This window comes from Ictalurus furcatus, chromosome 11, assembly GCF_023375685.1.
Source record: "Ictalurus furcatus strain D&B chromosome 11, Billie_1.0, whole genome shotgun sequence".
NCBI lineage: Eukaryota > Metazoa > Chordata > Actinopteri > Siluriformes > Ictaluridae > Ictalurus > Ictalurus furcatus.
The window spans coordinates 17850050-17871740 of NC_071265.1; the positions used below are offsets into that span (position 1 = coordinate 17850050).

Sequence of the window (21691 nt, forward strand, 5' to 3'; positions counted from 1 at the left end):
TTTGCAACACAGCCATTAGCAACATGGGCTCTAACAGATCCCTCCCACTTTTCTCCTTTCTACCTTCTACATACAATACACAATATCAACCACTGAAACAAATATTCATACATGGACCATGCAAACAGTGCTAAAACAAATCATCAGTTAAAACCAGCTTTCCAAACAAGCTTGTGATCGTTTTTTTCGGGAAACGTGTTGAAAGCCTAGGCTCAGTCTACGCAGGCAACACATGAGCAAAGATTTACTCATATGTATGATGTGCAGTTAATACTGAAAGCAAATAAGAATGCATGCAGTGGCTCAGAGTGAATTCTTCATTTCACATCAGACTGGAAAGCATCCATATTCTTACATGCTTTGCTCCATGTTTTAATATTACATTTCATCATAAAGTTTTAGTCTTAGCTTTTAGATTGACACCGAAAGGGTGACTGGTGTTAGGTCTGAAAGCCCACTGAACTTTGAAATGCAATAGTCACCAGCACTGATATGTATTTTTGTATGTCTATCCATCCTCAACACTATCGTGTAATAGTTTTATATCTGTAAATACTTTAGTTCTATGTATATACATACAATATGTATCTATTCGTACACTAGCAGCATTCGCAATATATGGGACATTTTATGCATTATGCAAAACTCAAAATACTGTCACACACGCACACACATGAAAAAAATATACACAAACAAAAAAACTGGTGTCACTTGCATTTAACTATATATATATATATATATATATATATATATATGTATATATATATATATATATATATACATACATATATATATATATATATATATATATATATATATATATATATATATATATATATATATATATATATGTATGTGTGTGTGTGTGTGTATATATAGGAGGGGGAGCATTGTTAGCACGTTTGCCTCGCACCTCCAGGGTTGGGGGCTCAAATATCACCTATGCCCTGCATGCACAGAGCTTGTATGTTCTCTCCGTACTTCGGGGGTTTCCTCCGGGTACTCCGGTTTCCTCCCCCAGTCCAAAGACTCGTGTTGATTGTACGTAGTGTGTGAGTGTGTGCGTGATTATTCCCTGCAATGGGTTGGCACTCCGTTCAGGGTGTCCTGTGCCCCAAGTCCCCTGGGAAAGGCTCCAGGCTCCCCGTGACCCGATTTAAGATAAGCGGTAGAGAAAATTGATGGATAGATCGATCGATATTCATTTGCTATTAGTGAAGTGCAAGCAACGATAACAGTTTTTCTCCGAGGAGAAACGAAACCTAGACTTAAACTCTGACTGATTTTATGTTAAAACGCAACAAAATAAAGCCCACATATATAAAATATCTGCATACAAAAATAAATAATGCAATGATTATTTGACTTTCCCAGTTTCAGCTATTGCACAACCAGTCCTTTACGCACTTGCAGACCTTACTCATCTCTAACATTCATTTCACTTTGAACTACTCGATTGTAAAAGATATTTTGCAAAGATCTCCTTCAGCTATTCCATCCAGACCACAACTTGTATGCGATTCGCATATGATTGGCACTGCGTGGAGTTTCTGGACTTAAGGACATGTTTCCTTTCTGTCTACTGACGGTTTTTACTTCTTCCTGTGTATGTTCAAGTTAGCTCAAACTAATAGTATATCAACTGATATGTACTGTCAGTCATATGGCACAATCAACATCTGTATCATAGTATCATATATAGTTCTATGATTTTTACAAAGATATTTTGGCGTGGTCCAATACAGATTATATATAATAGTGGTAAAGATACTTTATATAGATCTTTCTGTAAATGTAACAAACATATATGTTTTCCTGTTTGTAAAAAGCGAAAAAATCTTCGAGTTCCCACAGATGGATTATACGAACATGCACACACGTGTACACGCACACACACACACACACACTTAATGAATCCACAGACTCATTAAATCACTTGTTACACAGTGGCTGCCAGTGCAGGTTGAGTGCTCGTGAAGGGGGCTACAGTACAATACAGTAAACTTCCTAATGCCACAGTGAGAAGCCTAAAGCCATCCTGAAGACTCTTAGAGTCAACCCTGTGACATAAGGTCACTTCCTGACCAGTGATTCCCGGAGAACCAATATTTCTCAATGCCTCAGAGATTATACACTGTTTAGACTTTTATCCACACCACCTCCAACATTCTGTTTGTTACGTATTCCCTCTCACTTATAACACTCAAATAATACAGATAAGTCCTGTTTGTTTTTCTTTTTCTGCCATTTTGAGACAGCAAATCACAGATCGTCCCACTATTATTTTGGCACATATTGTGGTTGGCAGGGAATAGCTATCCACATCCAACCAGGAGAAGTGAAAATGTCAGGGCATACACAGAGGATAACAATTAGGCACGCAAATAAACACAAATAAAATGGCAGAACTGTGTCAAGAAAACAGAGCACAGATGTATGTTTCCCAGTGCAGTCTGGGGAATCTAAGTGTTTCCACCTTGAATTTCTCCTAGCACACTACATGGGTGGTGAAAGCGGCCACATCAAACTGAAACATCACAGCATGAGAGTCTCTTTCCGTGACTGTCAGTCTTACTGATGACAGATGACTTCTGGGAAATCAGCCCACAATGTGGCAGAAATAGTGCCGTGCCACCATCTTTGTCAGCTCCTCGGTCCGAGTCCATCACCAAATCCATCGCTTCATCACAGTGATGTAACGACTGACAGATCTTCAGCTTGTCTGGCTTCTGTTGTCTTTCTGGCAAGTTCTGATTTTTTAAATAAATAAATAAATAATAACATTAAAAAAAAGAAAAACAAATAAAAGCTTTACAGGAAGCAGATATCTCCTAACACCTTGCCCGTTCTATTTCTGCAACCCTCTAACATCTCCTGATTGGATGAGAAAAGTAAGGGTTGGAGAAAACATCAGGAATGCAGCAGAAATGTACTGACATCAATAGTTTTTCCTCGTATCATATGTGGCACTGAACTTGGCAGGCAAATCATAGATCATCGGATCACAAACAACAAAAAATGCGAGTAGGCCAAGAACATGAAGTGGCCAATAAGAGAACACAATGGAAAATGAGTAAAAGGGGCCTTTCTGACGGCTCATTAAACAAGGAGAGAGGGTAATAAGAGGATCTGTGGTGGCTCCATTTTAGGGTGGGGGTAAGATAAGATAAGGGAATTCTGGAATATTGCTTGGGTGTGGTAAGGGAATGTTTTGGGGTTGGCTATGTGAATGAGAAATTTGGAGTTGAGGGGTTGAGGCTGGGGGTGGGTATGTGCTGATGCGAGCTGAGCTGTTCTTTCAAGAATAGATGGTGATGACCTCACGACCTCCCCCACGCACGAGGAGGACCCGGTTGAGACCCTCTGTTAGAACCTCAAGGAACTCCATATCTGAGAAAGAGGTTTAGTGTTAAGGAAACATGGCATGTATGATGTACGAACACACAGCTGCACATACAAATAATCATGTCAATATATATAAAATATACTGTATACAGTGTAGATTTTTTTTATATAAATCTTTCTGCATAAATACAACCTAAAGCATTATTAGATTTTCATCATTAGAAGTCCTTAAAGTAGACCGCAAGAACCCAATTAAACAAACGAGACAAAATATTATACTCACAGATATGTGATATTGAACCATTTTCCTTAATAAATAAATGACAAAGTATAACGTTTTTGTCTCATTTGTTTAATTGAGATCTCTTCATCTACTTTAGGACTTGTGGGAAAATCTGATGATGGTTTAGGTCATATTTATGCAGATATATAGAAAATTCTATATAGAGAGTATGTATATAGAGAGTTTGGGGGCAATTTGCCTTAATCTAATCCAAATCTAATCTAAATACAAATTTATTATTATTATTATTATTATTATTATTATTATTATCCATCCATCCATCTTATACCGCTTACTCCTTTTCAGGGTCACGGGGAACCTGGAGCCTATCCCAGGGAGCATCGGGCACAAGGCGGGGTACACCCTGGACAGGGTGCCAGTCCATCGCAGGGCACACTCACATACACACTCACACACCCATTCATACACTACGGACACTTTAGACACGCCAATCAGCCTACCATGCATGTCTTTGGACTGGGGGAGGAAACCGGAGTACCCGGAGGAAACCCCCACAGCACGGGGAGAACATGCAAACTCCGCACACACAGGGCCACGGTGGGCATATTATTATTATAATATAATATATATAGCATATTATTATTACAGCTGGTTCAATACCTTTAATAAATTGGGAAAAGAAAGAGAGAGACTTAGTGAGAGATGGAGAGAGGAATAAAACTAACACAAGTTAGTTCACATACAGTAGATCAAACTATAGCATCAGATATACAAGCAGTGCTACTGACGCTGCAGGTGCTGAAACCAGTTGATATTCATTTTTCAAAAATGTTATAAACCATAATACAGTGTTCCAGAATTCAGAGTATGAAACTGAACTGTTGGTGGCAGCAACCAGCAGTGTTACCAACAGAGTTAATAGCTATTATATTGTCTAACCTCTATATTATTTATTACATATACTGAGGCACAGTGGTCCAGGGGGAAGTGTTGCTGCCTCACAGCTCACACATGTTCTCCTAATGTCCACATGGGTTTCCTCTAGGTTCTCCAGTTTCCTTCCTCCTCCTAACTACAGGTACGTGTAGATAGATTGGTGTGAATGTGTGTGTGAATGGTGCCCTGTGATGGACTGGTGTCCCATCACATGACATGGTGTGTTCCTGCTTCACACCCAGTGTTCCTTGGATAAATTCCAGATGTTATGTTACCCTGAGCAGAATGAAGTGGATACTAAAGATGAAAAGGAGAAATTTTTAATACACAGTGCAATCAAAGGATACAGTTCTCATCTCCAGTCCTATTCTTGGGTGGGCCAGGCATGTTGAGCAGGACCAACTTAGCCTCCCCAGATTTCTTCACGATTTCACCATTGAGTCTGAGAGCAGTGTGCATGCGTCTCACGTTGGACTGGTTTCTGTATGGGGAATGGAAAGAATATCAGCTATTGTCATTAATGAAGACTGCAGCAATGTATCTTTATAACCTGTTAGATGCACCTGCACACTGGAAAAAGTGTGGTTTTGTGTGTGTATGTGAGACAACTGTGACAGTTAGTGACATAGAAATCTAATACTCACAGATTCTCCCACTCTCTGTAGCATGATAAACAGAAAAATAAAAAAAAAATATAGCACATAACACAAATCATTAAAGCAGTGCGATTACCCAATGTGATCTAGGCAAATCTATTTAAAAACATCTTTCAAGTTGACCATCAGTGTTAATTGAGAATCAACCCCATTCTGATCCTTTTCTCCAGAAGATGGCACTGTAGCCCTGAGCTGGTGAATTGTCTACATGTTTTATGACTGTGGAAACAAGAGACCATTTTCTGAGCAGTAATATACAAGAACCTGCTGCTGATCATAGTTTACACCAAATGTACCATTTGTTGTGATCCTTCATTGCTCCTTGGACATAATCTCTGCTCTTGGGCATCTCTATTTGATATGTAGAAGCAAAAATGGAGCGCATGGCGACACTCACGGTTTCATACTGAACAGGTCTTTGATGGCCCCAGGCGTGCCGGCTCCTGGCGGTTTGGGCTGCTCTCCATCACATTTGGCCTCGCTCCAGGTCATCTGGACAGCTGTGCTGGGAGTCACGACCTCAGTGGCAGGGGACTGTGGGGTGGCGGGTGTTGGCGGGTTAGTGCTCTTATCATGGATGAGCTGCTCCTGTGGAGGTTGGGATACAGTGACACACTGTAGAGGCAGGGCAAGGAACAACATGTACACATGGACAGTGTGAGGGCAAAGGTGGAAGAAGTAGAGAGATAAGTGTTACATCTGAGGAAGAAATCACGAGTGATCATGAGTGAGAGCGCGAGAGAGGAATAGAGTTACATTTTTAACTATTCACAGTGCCACAAGATCATCAAGTGATTCTTGGCAGCAAACTGGAAAAACAAAACAAAAAGAAAAAAAATATATATATCTGCCATGTTAGACCCAAAATGCACAATCATTAAAAACACACAAATACAGTAGATATGTAAAGGATTAAAAAGGTGGAAACACTCTACATTTAAAACTAAGTTGATGTGTGATATCTTGTGTAAATTACTATATGATCAAATGGTTACCTCCTCCTCCGGTTTATCCTCCTTGCTGCTGGATGCTCCTTCCTCAGTCACACTTAGATGGGTGTTGACTGTTGCTGGGTTCTTGCGTCGAATCGAACCACGGGAACTATCAGTTATGCTTTGGATCTGCGTAAAAAACAAACAAACCTTCAACTCAGCTAGAGAAGATGTAGGAGAAACAGGGGCGGCTGGTATGAATGGGCTAGAAGTGCTACGCCCTCCTGTCTTTCCAAGATAAAAAGACATCAATACAAGCATCCACATCAAATTATTTGCTTTTAACAAATATCATACAGTGGATTATTTTGGACTTTTGTCGAACCAAAAATTGCAATAGCATCACCAATGATCATAAGACAAATACACAGAATGGTATGAAGAAGCAAGGCTGGGGCTGAGCTCATTCTATCCCAGACTATAGATTCATGCATCAATGCCAGTTGTGTCAGGTGATTATGCAGAGTAAACATCCTCTAGATTTTCTGTGGACTGGGGGCATAAATTTTTCAGCCCACTTTCCTGACACATCTGTAACACATCATCAGCAGTGACTGAGAAGGCACGAGTGAAATACAGTCACAGGTGTGATGAACATGTTGGAGGAGGATTATTTATGCTATCATCCTTTTTTTTCTAAAAGTAGATAGACTAAGCAGACCGTGTCCAATCAGGGTAAAATTACCCAACAGGACAGATGACAGAACCATAAATTTAGTGTTTTTAGTTTGAACAAAAGGGTTACAACTTTTCTGTTTGACATGTCTATTATTTGGAGTAGAGCCTGGTAGAGCATTGAACATGTGAAAACCTATCTGCCTTTAAAGTCCCCATGAAATCAAAATGGAAGTTTTGTGGATTTTAGTATGAATATGTTAGCCTTAAGGTTATCTATAAGCTAGTGTGCTCCAAAACAATGGCAAAATTCGCATTTAGAAGATGTACTGAATGCATTCAAAATTAACAGTCTTTGACTACCACCAATACGAATCAACAATTTTGATGACATCAATCTGCATTTCAGCTTCTCATCAGATTTTCTGTCCAATCAAAAGCTCTCTAGAATCTGAAGTGTCCCATCCCCAACATTATATAAATCACCTTGCTGAAGTTGCCAGTGCTGAGTGAGAGGAATCATATTAGCAAGCATAGGTCATAAATGTGCCTTTGGCTGTTTGAACGTGTGTGTTTTATTCAATTTTCCAACTGTAAGTTGGGTAAGAAGGAAATGGATGGAATTCATTCACTTTGTAGGAGGAAATCCTCCATAAGTGAATCCAACGCATCGTTATTACTCGAGTTTGCATCCGTGGTACTAACTGTCAAGTTCGAGCCTGAGCTTTGAGGTAAGCTAAACGCTATAGGGTGCTGCAGGGATGAGGAATTTTTGTAGGCCAACCCGGAAGTTAGCATCACCCTGGTTCCCTCGACAAAAAACCAATAGGATTTTTCCACTGGCTTTTGGATTATTGCAGAAAATAAGCTCTGTGACCAACAAAAGTTTATGATTCTTACACGCTTTGTTCATCAACATAATCTTCACAAAAAGCTAAAGTTACGCTATAAACGAACTACACCATGGTCACATGACTTTGCTGTCACCACCACTAAGCTTCCGATAGAACTTATAGCACTGTAATTTGAAAAAAACACTACAACTGGAAAATACGACAAATTGACAGATCTACAAGTTGGAAGGTTTGAGTTGGAATAGTTTGCAAGAGCGTGAGTATAAACACAATGAGCCTTTGTAGATGAGTTTTCCTGTTCAGCATGATGATGTTTAATGCCCCTGACAACCTCTGTAGTCCCATATGGCCAATTGTTAGCAAGCGCCTTTTTCAAGACACATAAAACTTAACAAAATTACGAGTGGGGTATTACTGATGTATATTATGTCGTACAATAAAACGTGAAAATATCTTGAGCTTGTGTTAACAACAGACCTTATTTCAGGCATTTAACCAAAAACCCATTCAAAAAGCCCATTGACTTCAGGACGATGGAACCGGAAATGCTAAAATGCTCTCATTTCGGTGTTTTAGGACTCATTCCTGCACCCCTATATTGGCTATTTAAAAAGGGGGAGGAGCCACTCGATATGTCTCACCCTGACTTCCTGTTACAGTGGAAATTATGTCAACAGATCGAATAACGCTGCATGTTTCAAGGCATATCACAGGGACTTTAAGTGTATATGTAATTGTTTGCCATGTATGGCAAAGATAAAACCTTGTGATAGGATGCATTGCTCAACCTTAATAATTTATTCGTCGCACTATTGACAGATACTGTATTCGATTTTAGCTCTCACAGCTTACATCACAACCAGCCATCACTCAGCAGAAGTATTCCTGACCCAACCTCCTTGAACCATGCATGCTTGTGTCACCTTTTTTGAAAACTGGATACGCTTGCTCTAAAACCCAACCAGAGATCAAAGTTAGCTAACTAGTTAGGATGGGAGTCTCTAGGGACCTCAATATTCGATTCAATCTCGATTCAGGATCCCACAATGCAATTTTGAAATCCAGCGGTGATATTAGATGGGAGGTGCTGAAATCTAACATCTATCAATGTCAGTAGCTTGACTCAGATGGATGATAACTCTATTCAGATGTAGAAGGTCTTGACCACCTTCCTCTACCATTAGTAACATACATTTGTGCTTATGTTTAAAGTGATATGACTGAGTGTAATGATCAGGGATAAAGTATAATTGTATACGAAACATATTAACTGATTCAATATTGCGTAGTTGTTAAGAGACAATAATTATGACTAAGTCTGAATTCTTCAAGTATCACTTTAATCATAAGTAATGAAAATAAAAGCAGTTCTTGGTAGAGTATTCAGACATTTGGACTCGACATATTAGAATAGAAAAATCATTAAACAGTGCAGTGCTGAGGAACTCCTGGATGAAGATGGGAAATGCTGCTCTAGGCAGGAATAGCTAAGTGGTGATTTGCAAATCCTACGATACCATAACACAATTATATTTTTGTTTTGCTTCATTTGCATGATAGCGGTGTAACAACTGCTAACAGTAGACCTCTCCTGAGGGACAGAATAGCTGGAAAGTAAATTCATTTAGCTCAGACTGATGGACACATTCGCTCCAACTGAGTGTGTGTGTGTTTCAAGAAGTGTGTGTGGGCTTGCCTCACGCTCACGCTCTGTCTTGGTGAGATTGATCTGCTTGAGGATCTGAGAGCGCTGTTCCATCATCAGGGTCTTCTCATAGGTGTAGGCTGAGATGTCGCTGTCATGCTACAGAGAAGAACAAAGGAAAAACTCTCAGAATGTGAAGACAATTAAAAAAAAAATATTCAAAAAATAGATAATGAGTAAGAGGGAGACAAAATCTAAAGACAGTTTAATTGCAGAAGGGAAAGAGAAGTGGAGAGAGAGAGAGAGAGAGAGAGAGAGAGAGCTAGAGAGAGGGAGAGAGGGAGGGATTCTCACCATCTCCACTACTTCCATCTGGGCATCTATACGCAAGTGGTAGAGGAAGGTGGTCAAGTCCTTCTTCATCTGAATAGAGTTATCATCCATCTGGGCCACAGTGAAGATGCGCATCTTGCACTTCCTCCACACCTTCATATCACACACACACACGCACCCCATGACTGACTATATAGTATATAGTATGTATAGTCAATGTACTTTATTACATGCTTATTTGTACGTTATAGTTATCAATATAGCTCTTTATATTACATTATAATTATACACTCTTTGAATTTGAAAAATAGTTTCTATGTAGAACTCTACCATAGAGGTTTCATTTTTTCAAAAGGTTTTAGGCAAAATGACTTTAGAAAGCTAGAACCATTAATGATTTAACAAACCCTGGTGGAACCCTTTTCTCTTAGGGCTGTATCCAGAGTTGAATTTAGTGAGGAGTTACACACATCGATTACACACATCGTTATTCAAATGTATATTAGGAGACGAACCGCACATGTAACTACAGACTTACGTGCAATTCAGAGAGTTGCGTGGGACTTGTCCAGAGCTTTCCAGGAGTAACAATGCTATTTCTGTATTCCCTTCACCAGTATTAAATTACTCCATCTTGGAAAATCACTGCCAGTGTTCTTTCAAAGCACAGAGTGTTTTTTTTCTCTTACAAGAGCATTATCTGGCTGAACTGGACGCTTGCAGATTCAAGACTGAGATGGGGTGGAGTGAAGGGGCACTGGGGGCGTGTCAATAAAATGACTGACAAGATGTCCATCCAAACACAGACAAGTATTCTGTACTTGAAGGAAGGATTCCAAATGGGTTTTGTTTGCAGCCATATAATACACTTGTGCTGAAACCATGGCTTAAACCATTTTTTAAATCTATAATTTCTACATATTTCTTCCATTATTTGTACTAGTAAGAAATGAAAATGATTGACTATTACACCTTTAAATTTGAACCAAATTTGCAGTGAATATTGTGATCATTTCTACTAGGATTATTAATGCAGCAATATACTGGCAATATACTAGACTCCTAATAGATGTTTATCTGAATCCTTGCCATCTTCACATATTCCTATATCATATATTACAAGAAAAAAATGATCTGCTTCATCAGTCTGCTTCTTCTTTCCAAAAGTGTTTTTCTGGCTTAAGGTTGAATGCTTGTGTTTAAAGGGGTTGGTCTAGATTTGTGGTCACCATCCCTCTTCCTTGAGATCTACCTTACTGCAGGTTTCATTTCCAACCGAAATCTAACACATCTGTTTTAGTTGATGAAGGTCTTCTTAAAGTAATGATTAGATGGTCAGTTGGGCACGATTATGGTTGGAGCTAAAGTCTTCAGGTAGGTGGATCTCCTGGAACAGGGTTGGTGACCACTGGTCAACATGCTATTGAAAATACTCATACGCTTCTACTTTAAAAAATCTGGCAACCTCTGAGGTGTGATATACACACAGGTAATCTGAACAGCAATCCCTGAAAATCAACTGCACAACCCATCTCTGAATATGATGAACTTTCCCAGGAGTGAATATTGACATAACTTTTAAACTTCACCAACTCAAAAGCCTGAGCATAGCCTTAAGAGTGTCTCATTATACTACCAGTATTATAGAATAAAAGAATGCAATGGTACAGGGGTCAGCATGCTAACCTTGTGGTGGCGCAGGAGGAAGGGCAATAGCATGAGCATGCCGCCATCATGAACAATCCACCACACATCGATGTAACCTTCAGTGAAGCGCTCACCATTTGATGGGAATGCTGCAATATTCTTAGCCACCAGCAGGGCTTTACTTGCAGCTGTGGTCTCTCTGACCAACTCTACAAAACAGAACAGATAGTTTTGGTAATATAACAAATGCTACCTTTTTTGATGTATATTATAATGCATTTTACTAACTGTAACAAATTGTATACAATATATAGTAATAGTTCAAACCTGCCTAAACCAGATAAACCACCATGCTAATCAGTTCTTATAGAATCAGATGCTAGTAATAACATGCAAATAAATTTCCGGGACATATAGTAAGGTTTAAAAGTGCACTATAAAGAATCTGTTTTTATTTAAAACTTGTACAATATTTATTCAGATTAGACATCTTCTCAAGAAAACTTTATTACAACTGAGAAAAATTCATCATTGATTGTGAAATTAACACAATCATCAATGAAGTTGAATATATAAATTGTTGTGATGCCATGTACTTTGTCCAAGTTCTTTGTATTTAAGTAAAGGATAACGCACTGACAGCTATTTTGTAATGAATAAAAACATGACATGGCTGTAAACGGACAATAATTAACGATAGTGTGAATAATCAACAAAACAGAGTTACTGTTACGTCACCAAAGCTGATTAGTTTCCAAGAACATCCATCCATCCATCTTCTATACCGCTTTATCCTTTTCAGGGTCACGGGGAAACCTGGAGCCTATCCCAGGGAGCACTGGGCACAAGGCGGGGTACACCCTGGACAGGGTGCCAATCCATTGCAGGGCACACTCACATACACATTCAACCCCTTTACTGTTTTTTTATTTTTAAAAAAGGTGTATATCCATGTTTCCTAATACTGACTGCGTGAGCTAGCGTTTGGCAGAATTGAGAGCCGTCAGCCAATAAGACACGAAAATTTCCACGTGTTTTCCTGTAAACCCTGTCTGATTGGTCTCTCCTCCGTTCACTGAAGATATAAAATTACAGCCGGTCTTCTTTTACTGACGTTCAGCTACATAGTGACAAAGTGCTCCAAGTGGAGAATTATTCTGGGCTAAAGAAAAAATCTTTGTGGCAAAACGTGATTTATTTTAAAAATGCATTTTACTTAATATTGTTTTCTTAACAATAATTTTGTAACACAAGTAACTTATTATATTGACATCAGCAACTGTAATCAAATGACATAAATTTACATTACTGCATTATCAGAAAACGTAATTAGATATACCCAACTCTGGTGTGGATCTGGTTTCAGTAAACTCAATGGATTTTTTGGTGTATTTATACACTGAAAAAAAGTTAATTGAATTTACTCCACTTACTTTACTACACATGACTGAATTGATTTGTATTAATACAATTTGTTTTTGTACAGCTAACATGATTTAATCATGTGTATTAAAAATCCTGGAATGAAATTCTCCATGCAGCCACTACAGCTCAGGATCGAACCCAGGACCCTGTGTGGCAGCAAAGACATCCACTGCACTACCACACCACACAGGAATTAGTTAAGTTAATTTAAAACTTTTCAGTGTCAACACATTCCCATCTTTTCTGTGTAGCTCTTCTAGACAAACCCAGTTTCTGTTGTAAATTGTTGATTGTGCTTGTGTCTATTACCAACTATTTGTAAATACTGTCTATCTGCATCTGTTTATGCTGTCTACGTCGCTGATTTAGCTGTTAAATTCACCTCCGGACTGTGAATCGATTGTTTGACTATCGACTTGTACGGCTTTTCTCCAGACTCGGGCTGGGCGGAGCCAACATAGTATTACTTACAATTCGTTCGTTAGATCTTTGATAATGAAGGCTTTCAGGAATCACTCGCAAAACAGGCTCACAACATACATCCTTCTTTAAGTTGTTAAGTTGTACGTTATTCGCTAAGATTCATTGTTATTGGGAAACCCACTTCAGATTTGAGATTTCAACAGTGCTGAGGTATAACACAAAATAAACCCTGATAAGTTAATTAGAACTAGTCCACTGCTTACATTGATACTTACTATACTGATGTTAAATGACTTTCAAAGCTTTATTTAATAAACATAGTCCTCTGGGACAACGTAGCACGATACAGAGCTGCATAGCAACATAAACACAAGTAGACTAATCTATTTAGTGTTAAATATCAAGTAGAACAATTCCATTTGAGAGAAAGTGAATAGATCTTTTTTGTTGCAAGGTTATTATTTATAGGTGATTGACAGTGACTATTAACAGAATGATATTAGAGATGTGGAACAGAAGGATCCAGTAGGCATTTATACAGCTTTAACAGTCTGTTACATCAAGAAATAACAGTCCTCCAACCAAACAGACCTGACCAATCAGATTTGAGCAATAATCCAGTATAAATGCTGTTGCCTTTTAGATGTACAATGTGTTATCATCACTACTGATTTCTGCTTTTAGTGTTATATTAATGAACAATCATCTCATCTTTTTATAATAAAAAAAATCCATCCATCTTCTATATCGCTTATCCTTCAGGGTCTTGGGGAACCTAAAGCCTATCCCAGGGAGCATGGGGCACAAGACAGGGTACACCTTGGACAGGGTGCTAATCCACCGCAGGGCACACTCACATACACCTTCACACACCCATTCACACACTACGGACACTTTGGACATGCCAATCAGCCTACCATGCATGTGTGTGGACTGGGGAGGAAACCCCTGCAGCACGGGGAGAACATGCAAACTCCACATACACAGGGCCATGGCGGGAATCGAGCCCCCGACCGTGGCAGTGTGAAGCGAACATGCTAACCACTAAGCCACCATGCTCCCCCATCCAGCTATCCATTTTCCACACCACTTAACCTTCACAGGCGAGCCTGGATCTTATCCCAGGGAACTTGGGGCAGAAGGCTGGGGACACCCTGGATGGTGTGCCAACCCATCGCAGGGCACAATTGCACACCCATTCACACAATCTATGGACAATTTGAAAATGGCAGTCAGCCTACAATGCGTGTCTTTGAACTTGGGGAGGAAACCAGAGTACCCGGAGGAAACCCCCGAAGCACGGGGAGAACATGAAAACTCTGCGCACACAGGGTAGAGGTGGGATTTGAACCCCCACCCCTGGAGGTGTGACTGGTTACTGTTAAACATCAAATGAGTAAAATTTTGTACCATTATTATAACTCATCTACCGGTTTATTATAACTGATAAAATCACCAGTTTCTGGCAATGGATTTAGATTTTGCTCCTTACTGTGTTTCAGTTGATTTAAGCTCTGCTTTTATCCCACTATGGAGGTCCAGTGGTGATTATTTAAGCCCCTTTCTATTGTATGTTAACCTTTAGCCACAATCAAACATACAATGTGTAGTCTCTTCATGTGAACTAGAACTGGGCTACAGTGACTCACCAATGAAGTTCCTCCAGAGCTGATGATCTTCAGCCTGCTTCCAGTTGCGTGGCCAGCTGAGGAGCACAGTGTTATGCTGGAGGCCTCCGAGTCCACTGACCTGCACCAGGTGTGAGGTGGCATCACGGATGTTGGAGGAAACCACCACCTGGCAGAATCCCTTCACCTTCTCTGTTTCCATTAGCTTCTTCAGGGACTGTGAGGATGAGAAGAATAAAATGGGTTACTTTCTGTAGTTCATTTCCCAATTAGTATTTTACATTTTGAATTTAAATTTGTGCAATTGCACTATGAATGTTTTCAGATTAAACCCAAGCCATCATTTTTCAGAAATAGGCTCACAAAAGCATTTTTTAATACTCTGGGATCTGCTCAGTGACAGATTGAGTGTAAGTGTTTGTAAGCATTCACAGATGTAAGTGCAAAATAAGATGTAGAGGAAATGTGGCATGGATAAAATGCACTTTTTGATCATTTTGGTCATTTAACTGATTGCTACCCATGACCTGAACATAATCACTTTTTGTCATGTTTCAAAGCCCTGTTGTATGTCGAGAGGGATTAACACAACCCAACAGTTAAATTAGACAAACTTTGGCAGTGTTACATTTCATAATGTTTCATTTACTAACCACTGAGCTACCACTGCCCTCAGCTGTTGTCCATGGACCTCGTGCTTATCCAGAGCATATCTTAATCCCATCATACTGTGTAAAAGCACAGTGGCTACGTGTCCAGCATGAGCCAGGTGGTGGTTTCCTCCAACATCTTCGATGCCACCTCACACCTGGTGCTGGTCAGTGTGCTCAGAGGCCTCCAGCACAATACCGTAATGGCTGAAGATCATTAGCTCTGGAGGAACCTTAACCCTTAACCCTCAACTGCTCACATGTATAACTAAGATGAACCTAAGTCGCTCTGGATAAGGGCATCTGCCAAATGCCAACTCTGTGTGTGTGTTTGTGTGTGTGAGCATGTGTGCATGTGTGTGTTACCTGTTCGGCTTGTTGGGCCAGAGGGTGATCATTCAGGAAGGTTCCAGTTAGTGCAGTGCCCACAATGGTGAGTCCTTTCCCTGCTTTCAGCTGACTGGTCAGGGACAGCAGGCGAGGCTGTTCAACATTCTGTTCTGCATCCACACTGACCAGTACCAAGATCTGAGGTCTGGAGGGAAAGAGAGAGAGAGAGAGAGAGAGAGAGAGAGAATATCAGATGATGGCACGTTTTTGCTTGTGTTTGAAATTTGTGTGATGGTTTTCCCTATGACATATTACTTTTATATTTACAACATTTAGCAGATGCTCTTAACTAAAGTGACTCACAGAAGTGCATTTAAGTCTCTGTTGTAAAACACATTCTCAATCAAATACAATAGGCTATTGAATCCATCTATCTATCAACCTGAGTAAACACAAAATACAGTTTTTAAATGATAATGTTATTTATTGAAGCAAAAAAGTTATCCAATACCAACTGGGCCTGTGTGAAAATGTATTTGACCCCATAGTTACTAATTCCCCAAATCTATGAAATTGCATTAATAATGGGGTTCAGCAGGACTAGACACAACCAGACCTGATTACTGCAAACCCTGTTCAATCAAATCAACACTTAAATAGAACTTTGTCAACAGCATGAAGTTGGTTAAAAGGTCTTATCCAGTAACACACTATGGCAACATTGAAAGAAATTCCAGAAATGATGAAGTAGAAGGTGATTGAATACATCAGTCTGGGAAGGGTTATAAAGCTATTTCAAAGGCTCTGGGATTCCAAAGAACCACCGTGAGAGCCGTTATCTCCAAATGGAAAAAACTTGGCACAGTAGTGAACCATCCCAGAAGTGGCCGACCTTCCAAAATTCCTCCAAGAGCACAGCGACTACTCATCCAGGAAGTCACAAAAGAGCCAAGGACAACATCAAAGGACCTACAGGCCTCTCTTACGTCAATACAGATCACTGTTCATGACTCCACTATCAGAAAGGCACTGGGCACAAACGGCGTCCAGTGGCAAGGTGAAAACCACTGCTCACCCAGAAGAACATTAACGCTTGTCTATATTTTCCCAAAACACACCTTGCTGTTCCTAAAACCTTTTGGGAGAATGTTCTGTAGACTGATGTAATTTGGTTGCAGTTATTGCTGCTAAAGGTGGCACAACCAGATTTTATGTTGAAGGGGGTAATTAATTGTTCACATCGGTGATAGGTATTTGATAACATTTTTTGCTTCAATAAAAATAAATATGTAAAAACTGTGTTGTGTGTTTGCATTTGTTGATCTAAAACTATTTAATATGAGATATACACAAAATCAGGGCAAATACTTTTGCACAGCACTCTATCTATCTATCTATCTATCTATCTATCTATCTATCAACTGAAGACAAAAAAATGCCACTGTACTCTTGTGAGCACTTAACTATCAGTCTCTGCATGTATATGTGTGAGTATACAAGTGTGCTTGCTTGTGTATGTGCCTTTCAACCCTCACCTCCAGTTCTTGGTGTGTGGTGGCCCTTCTTCCAGCCTCATCAGTGCGTAGCGTGCTGCGCTCAGGGACAGCCCCCGTATCCCATCACCCCACTCTTTCTCTGCCCTGTCAACAACCGATTGCAACCCAAATTAGCACGAACACACACACAAACACACACACACAAAATGCTGTAATCCTCTCAGGCACGCCTCACTTTCTAAACCCCAGTCATCAGGTAACAGCTAAACTTGACTTTAGACACTAACTAAATCAAATCCTGGATCTGTTCTGGCTGGTTAGGATTAGACTGGAGCAGAATTCCTGCCACATCGAGTGCCAAAAACCTGTTCTTCCCAACTCTGTCACAATCACGTTCCACTCACCCCCGGAATTCGATATACTTGTAGATACAGCTGGCGATTACCATGGCAACGATGGCATAGTACCAAGAGCAGATGAACATGAGCGAGAGACACAGGCTCATGCCCAGGAATGACAGAGCCCTGCAGAGACAGAAGAAAAGAGACATATTTAATATTTGTCTGAAGTAGACTCAAGTCTGAGAAGTCAAGTTTTGCGATGGCGACTTCATTTATTTACCCAAATAGTGGGTGTACTTTGTGTAATGGCGAAAGGATAAATTCTGCATTAACGATTTATTTGACTTTCTAAAAAGAAATGACTGGCTTTGAAATACACTTCATTTCCCCAAATGGAAAGGTGACTCAAATCATGGCTCTGTTTCTCCAAGCAAACATCACCAGCCAACATCTATTAGCTAATACTCTACTCTTTCTAGAATTCACTCCAGCTCTTGCTTGCCCTGTGTGTATGTGTGTGTGTGTGTGTGTGTGTGTGTGTGTGTGTTATGCACACCAGTGGTAGTATTTGAAGCGAGGTCTCCAGTTGGGGGTCCGTAACAGAGTCTGTACAGCGCAGGCCAGGTTCACAAACATATAGCACATCAAGAAGAACCTGCAGAGAGGGAGAACATAAGACAATAATGTAATTATTACAATGATGCAATTATGGTACCGCTGTAGTGTGTGATTACAATGAGTGACGTTTACATTGAGAGGATTGGAGCGACTGAGTCCAGAGAAGCAATAAGGATTCCGCTCTCACAGATGCAGGCAGTCAGGAGCAGAGCCCAGGTGGGTTCCCCGTTTGCTTTGCCATGGCCGAATACCTATAACACACACACACACACACACACACACACACCGAGATATAAAAACATGCCCCCCACACCCATAAACACTGTAAACTGGCTTGTTTGAGGTGTTTTGTTTGTGTAATATGTACATAAATGAATTTCTCTTTTTCTTTTCCCGCTCCACATTTTTGCAATCTAGTTCCGTGTGGAAATTAGCTTCTGGAAGGAAAAGAGTGTGTGCGCTATGGTCATTTGTTAAATATAAATTACCACATAAAAAAATTATATGCCTGGGTTCAAATAACAAATAATTAAGCTCTGTGTTGTACCTTTCTGTACTGGTGCTATTTAATTAATTGATTGATTATTTTTTAAATTTGGTTAACATCCTTAAAAAGTATTTACTTTTTTATTTTAAATCAGTTTATGAAAAAGTCACATGGACAACCACAAAATAAATGCTATTTTAATTAAGCATTTATTATACAGAGTTAAGCAATATTCGACATACTAAAATATACCACAAATCCAATTACTTACTAGTCTCACATTTAGTAAAACAGAATACTTACATTTTACTTGTACACCTTTAATTACACCTTAAACATTTAGCCTTTTAAGGTGATACATGATGTGAACTTGAATTGAATGCCTATATTGTCATTGCACAGCTGTACAACGAAATTCAAGTGCAACTCCTTGTGGTAAAAGTATCACACAACAAGCAAAACTCGACATAGCGGCAAGAATAGAAAAAAAAAGCAGTAGAAAGTATATTGCACAATACCATGTGTAATATGTATTGCACAGTCCAATATATAAACAGTCCAATTTATAATGTATTGCACAGTCCCATATGTAATATGTATTGCATAAGCTCCACAACTTTCATCTATCCCCAGATAAAATTCATCACTACCTAATGAATTAATTTATCCTGGTTAGGGTCACTGTGGATCTGGAGTCTATTCCAGGAACACTGGGCGTGATGTGGGAATACACTCTGTATGGGATGCCAGTCAGTTGCCAGGCACCACACACAGATTTACACACTCACTCACAATTAAGGACAATTTAGAGTCACCAATCCACCTACTGCTAGTTTTAGTAGGTGAGAGAATACTGGAAAGCCCAGAAGAAATCCATGTGGACATGGAGAGAACATTCAAATTTCCATACAGGCTGTAACCCCAGCTCAGGATCAAACCCTGGAGTTGTCAGGTGGCAAGAATACCCACTGCACCACCACGCCTCCTGGAGACTAGTTAAAAAAAAAAAAGAAAACTATAATAAATGTTGTGTACATGTGTGACTCACTCTAAGAAATGGCACTATCCCATCCCTGGCTATGGCCTGCATAAGACGTGGAGCACCGGTCAAACTCTGAAGCCCCGCCCCACAAGTGGAGAAGAAAGAACCAAAGACGATGACCCAGGGAGACGGCCACGCCAATGTACCTATCACCAGATTCCCTCTTATGGCCTCACCAAATCTGCAAAAACACACACACACACACACACACACACACACACACAGTCAGGGAGGTGCTGCTGCTAATGCTACATGATATACACATTCATGTTTATGACAAATTAAAAAAATACATGATGAAAACTTACTTGTCCCTCAGGACTGTTCCCTCGATGCAGGCACCGAACATCACTACACTGGACATGTCTGAGAGGCTGAGTTAGAGAAAGACAATTGCTTACTTCTCCATTTAATCAAACCCCTGTGAGAAAGACAGCTGATACAATATAACAGTTGAATTTGACATCCAATGATGAGTAAATGTACTGGGGAGGAATATAGTGGGGTTCATGGGACTTTATCAGATCCTTGATAAAACTGGTACTGAAGTGTTGATAATATAAGTTCACACTTCAGACACACTGATAATTGCAAAGTTCCCCTTTAATAAGTAAAACATTTTATGTTGTATTTCCATTAGAACAGGCGCTGTGTGTGTGTGTGTGTGTGTGTGTGTGTGTGTGTGTGTGTGTGTGTGTGTAAGCATGTGCATGGTGTGTGGTTTACGTGTAAGGATACAGATGAAGGACGTGGTGCTGATGGCCAGAATTGTGCCAATGGGTATGGACTTCTGAGCATCCCGCAGATCACCGGAGCGGTTCGAACCAGCCATGATGCCTGTTACATACATACAAGGACAGACAAACACATTTATGATTCTGTGACTGCTACAGAGATTTTTAAAGCATGTTTTAGTTTCTTGTAAGATTAGATGTAATGGCCAATTAGATCAGTGGGTGGGCAATATCACAAAATACAAAACATGGAAAGTTTATGTTGTGTAATATGTACAAGAAATGGGAAATTCCAAGTATACAGTGTTTGGTTGGAAAATCCAAGAATTCCTCATTTACAATAATTATAGCAAATCAGTTTAAAGTATTTTGTTTATGTGTTTTTTTTCCAATTTAATTACAGTGGTGGAAAGCACAATCCACCATATCAGAGTTATTATATTGATTACTGATTGTTGATATATTAATTATCTTATAATTATTAGTATGTATTCCTGAATAATCAAAATCGCAATAACCCCAAAACAAGTAGGCCAATATATAATATCAACCTGGACATAATGTGTTCTGTCAGTGGAAAGGCAGTCCCTCCAGGATTTCACGATTTTGCAATCGTGGATATTAACGCAAAATAAAGGAAACGGCAATATTTGCAGGAGCTTGCAATTTTTCAAAATGACCGCAGATTTGGGCCAAGACACGTCATGTGACGTCATCACAACCTGCCATGTGATGCCATCACAATGTGTACTCAGCCAAAGCCCACTTTGATAAAATTGCATCGAACATGAGTACAGCTAAAAGGTCTCATTTACCAACAAACATCACTGTGAAAGACCGTACAAAACAATTTCGTGCAATTTTACCAATTCAAGTACTTTTCTGCGAAAAACCCCCCACAAAATCTCCTCATATTGAATCGCAAATTTTCAAAAAAGCTGCAGCAAAATCAAGTATTTTTGGCTGCAACAATAAAAAAACTCACTGAAATCCTGTATGGACTGGAAAGTGCAGAAATAGAAATCTCCCTTTGTAAACAGACAAAGTACACATTTAAATAGTGTTCATGAAATAATTCTGTTGTTGAAGGGGTCTATGGGATTTATGCTACAGTAAAGGGGTCCCTGGCTACATAGTCCACAGAGGCAAAGATGAGGGCTATCCACAGTGACATCCACTGATATTCCTTACTTGCGACAGTAAAAAGAATTTTGTGCTTCCCCCTAAGAACAGGTGCAACTAATGTAGCA

At 39.7% G+C, this 21691-nt stretch overlaps 1 protein-coding gene across 1 annotated transcript in view; it reads right to left on the reverse strand.

Moving 5' to 3' along the window:
* Nucleotides 1-868: 868 nt before the first annotated feature.
* Nucleotides 869-21691, reverse strand: part of slc12a5a (solute carrier family 12 member 5a) — a 110817-nt gene continuing 89994 nt past the window's right edge. Inside the window, exons 10-26 of the mRNA XM_053637086.1 lie at nucleotides 20446-20544; nucleotides 20016-20073; nucleotides 19714-19888; nucleotides 18311-18429; nucleotides 18117-18215; nucleotides 17624-17743; nucleotides 17259-17363; nucleotides 15760-15928; nucleotides 14765-14960; nucleotides 11307-11476; nucleotides 9642-9773; nucleotides 9339-9446; nucleotides 6177-6302; nucleotides 5579-5769; nucleotides 5170-5184; nucleotides 4873-5006; nucleotides 869-3390 (exon numbers count right to left, since the gene is read on the reverse strand). Coding sequence (XP_053493061.1) covers nucleotides 3299-3390; nucleotides 4873-5006; nucleotides 5170-5184; nucleotides 5579-5769; nucleotides 6177-6302; nucleotides 9339-9446; nucleotides 9642-9773; nucleotides 11307-11476; nucleotides 14765-14960; nucleotides 15760-15928; nucleotides 17259-17363; nucleotides 17624-17743; nucleotides 18117-18215; nucleotides 18311-18429; nucleotides 19714-19888; nucleotides 20016-20073; nucleotides 20446-20544 — 2108 coding nt within the window. The 3' untranslated portion in view covers nucleotides 869-3298. The remainder of the gene's footprint in view (nucleotides 3391-4872; nucleotides 5007-5169; nucleotides 5185-5578; nucleotides 5770-6176; nucleotides 6303-9338; nucleotides 9447-9641; nucleotides 9774-11306; nucleotides 11477-14764; nucleotides 14961-15759; nucleotides 15929-17258; nucleotides 17364-17623; nucleotides 17744-18116; nucleotides 18216-18310; nucleotides 18430-19713; nucleotides 19889-20015; nucleotides 20074-20445; nucleotides 20545-21691) is intronic.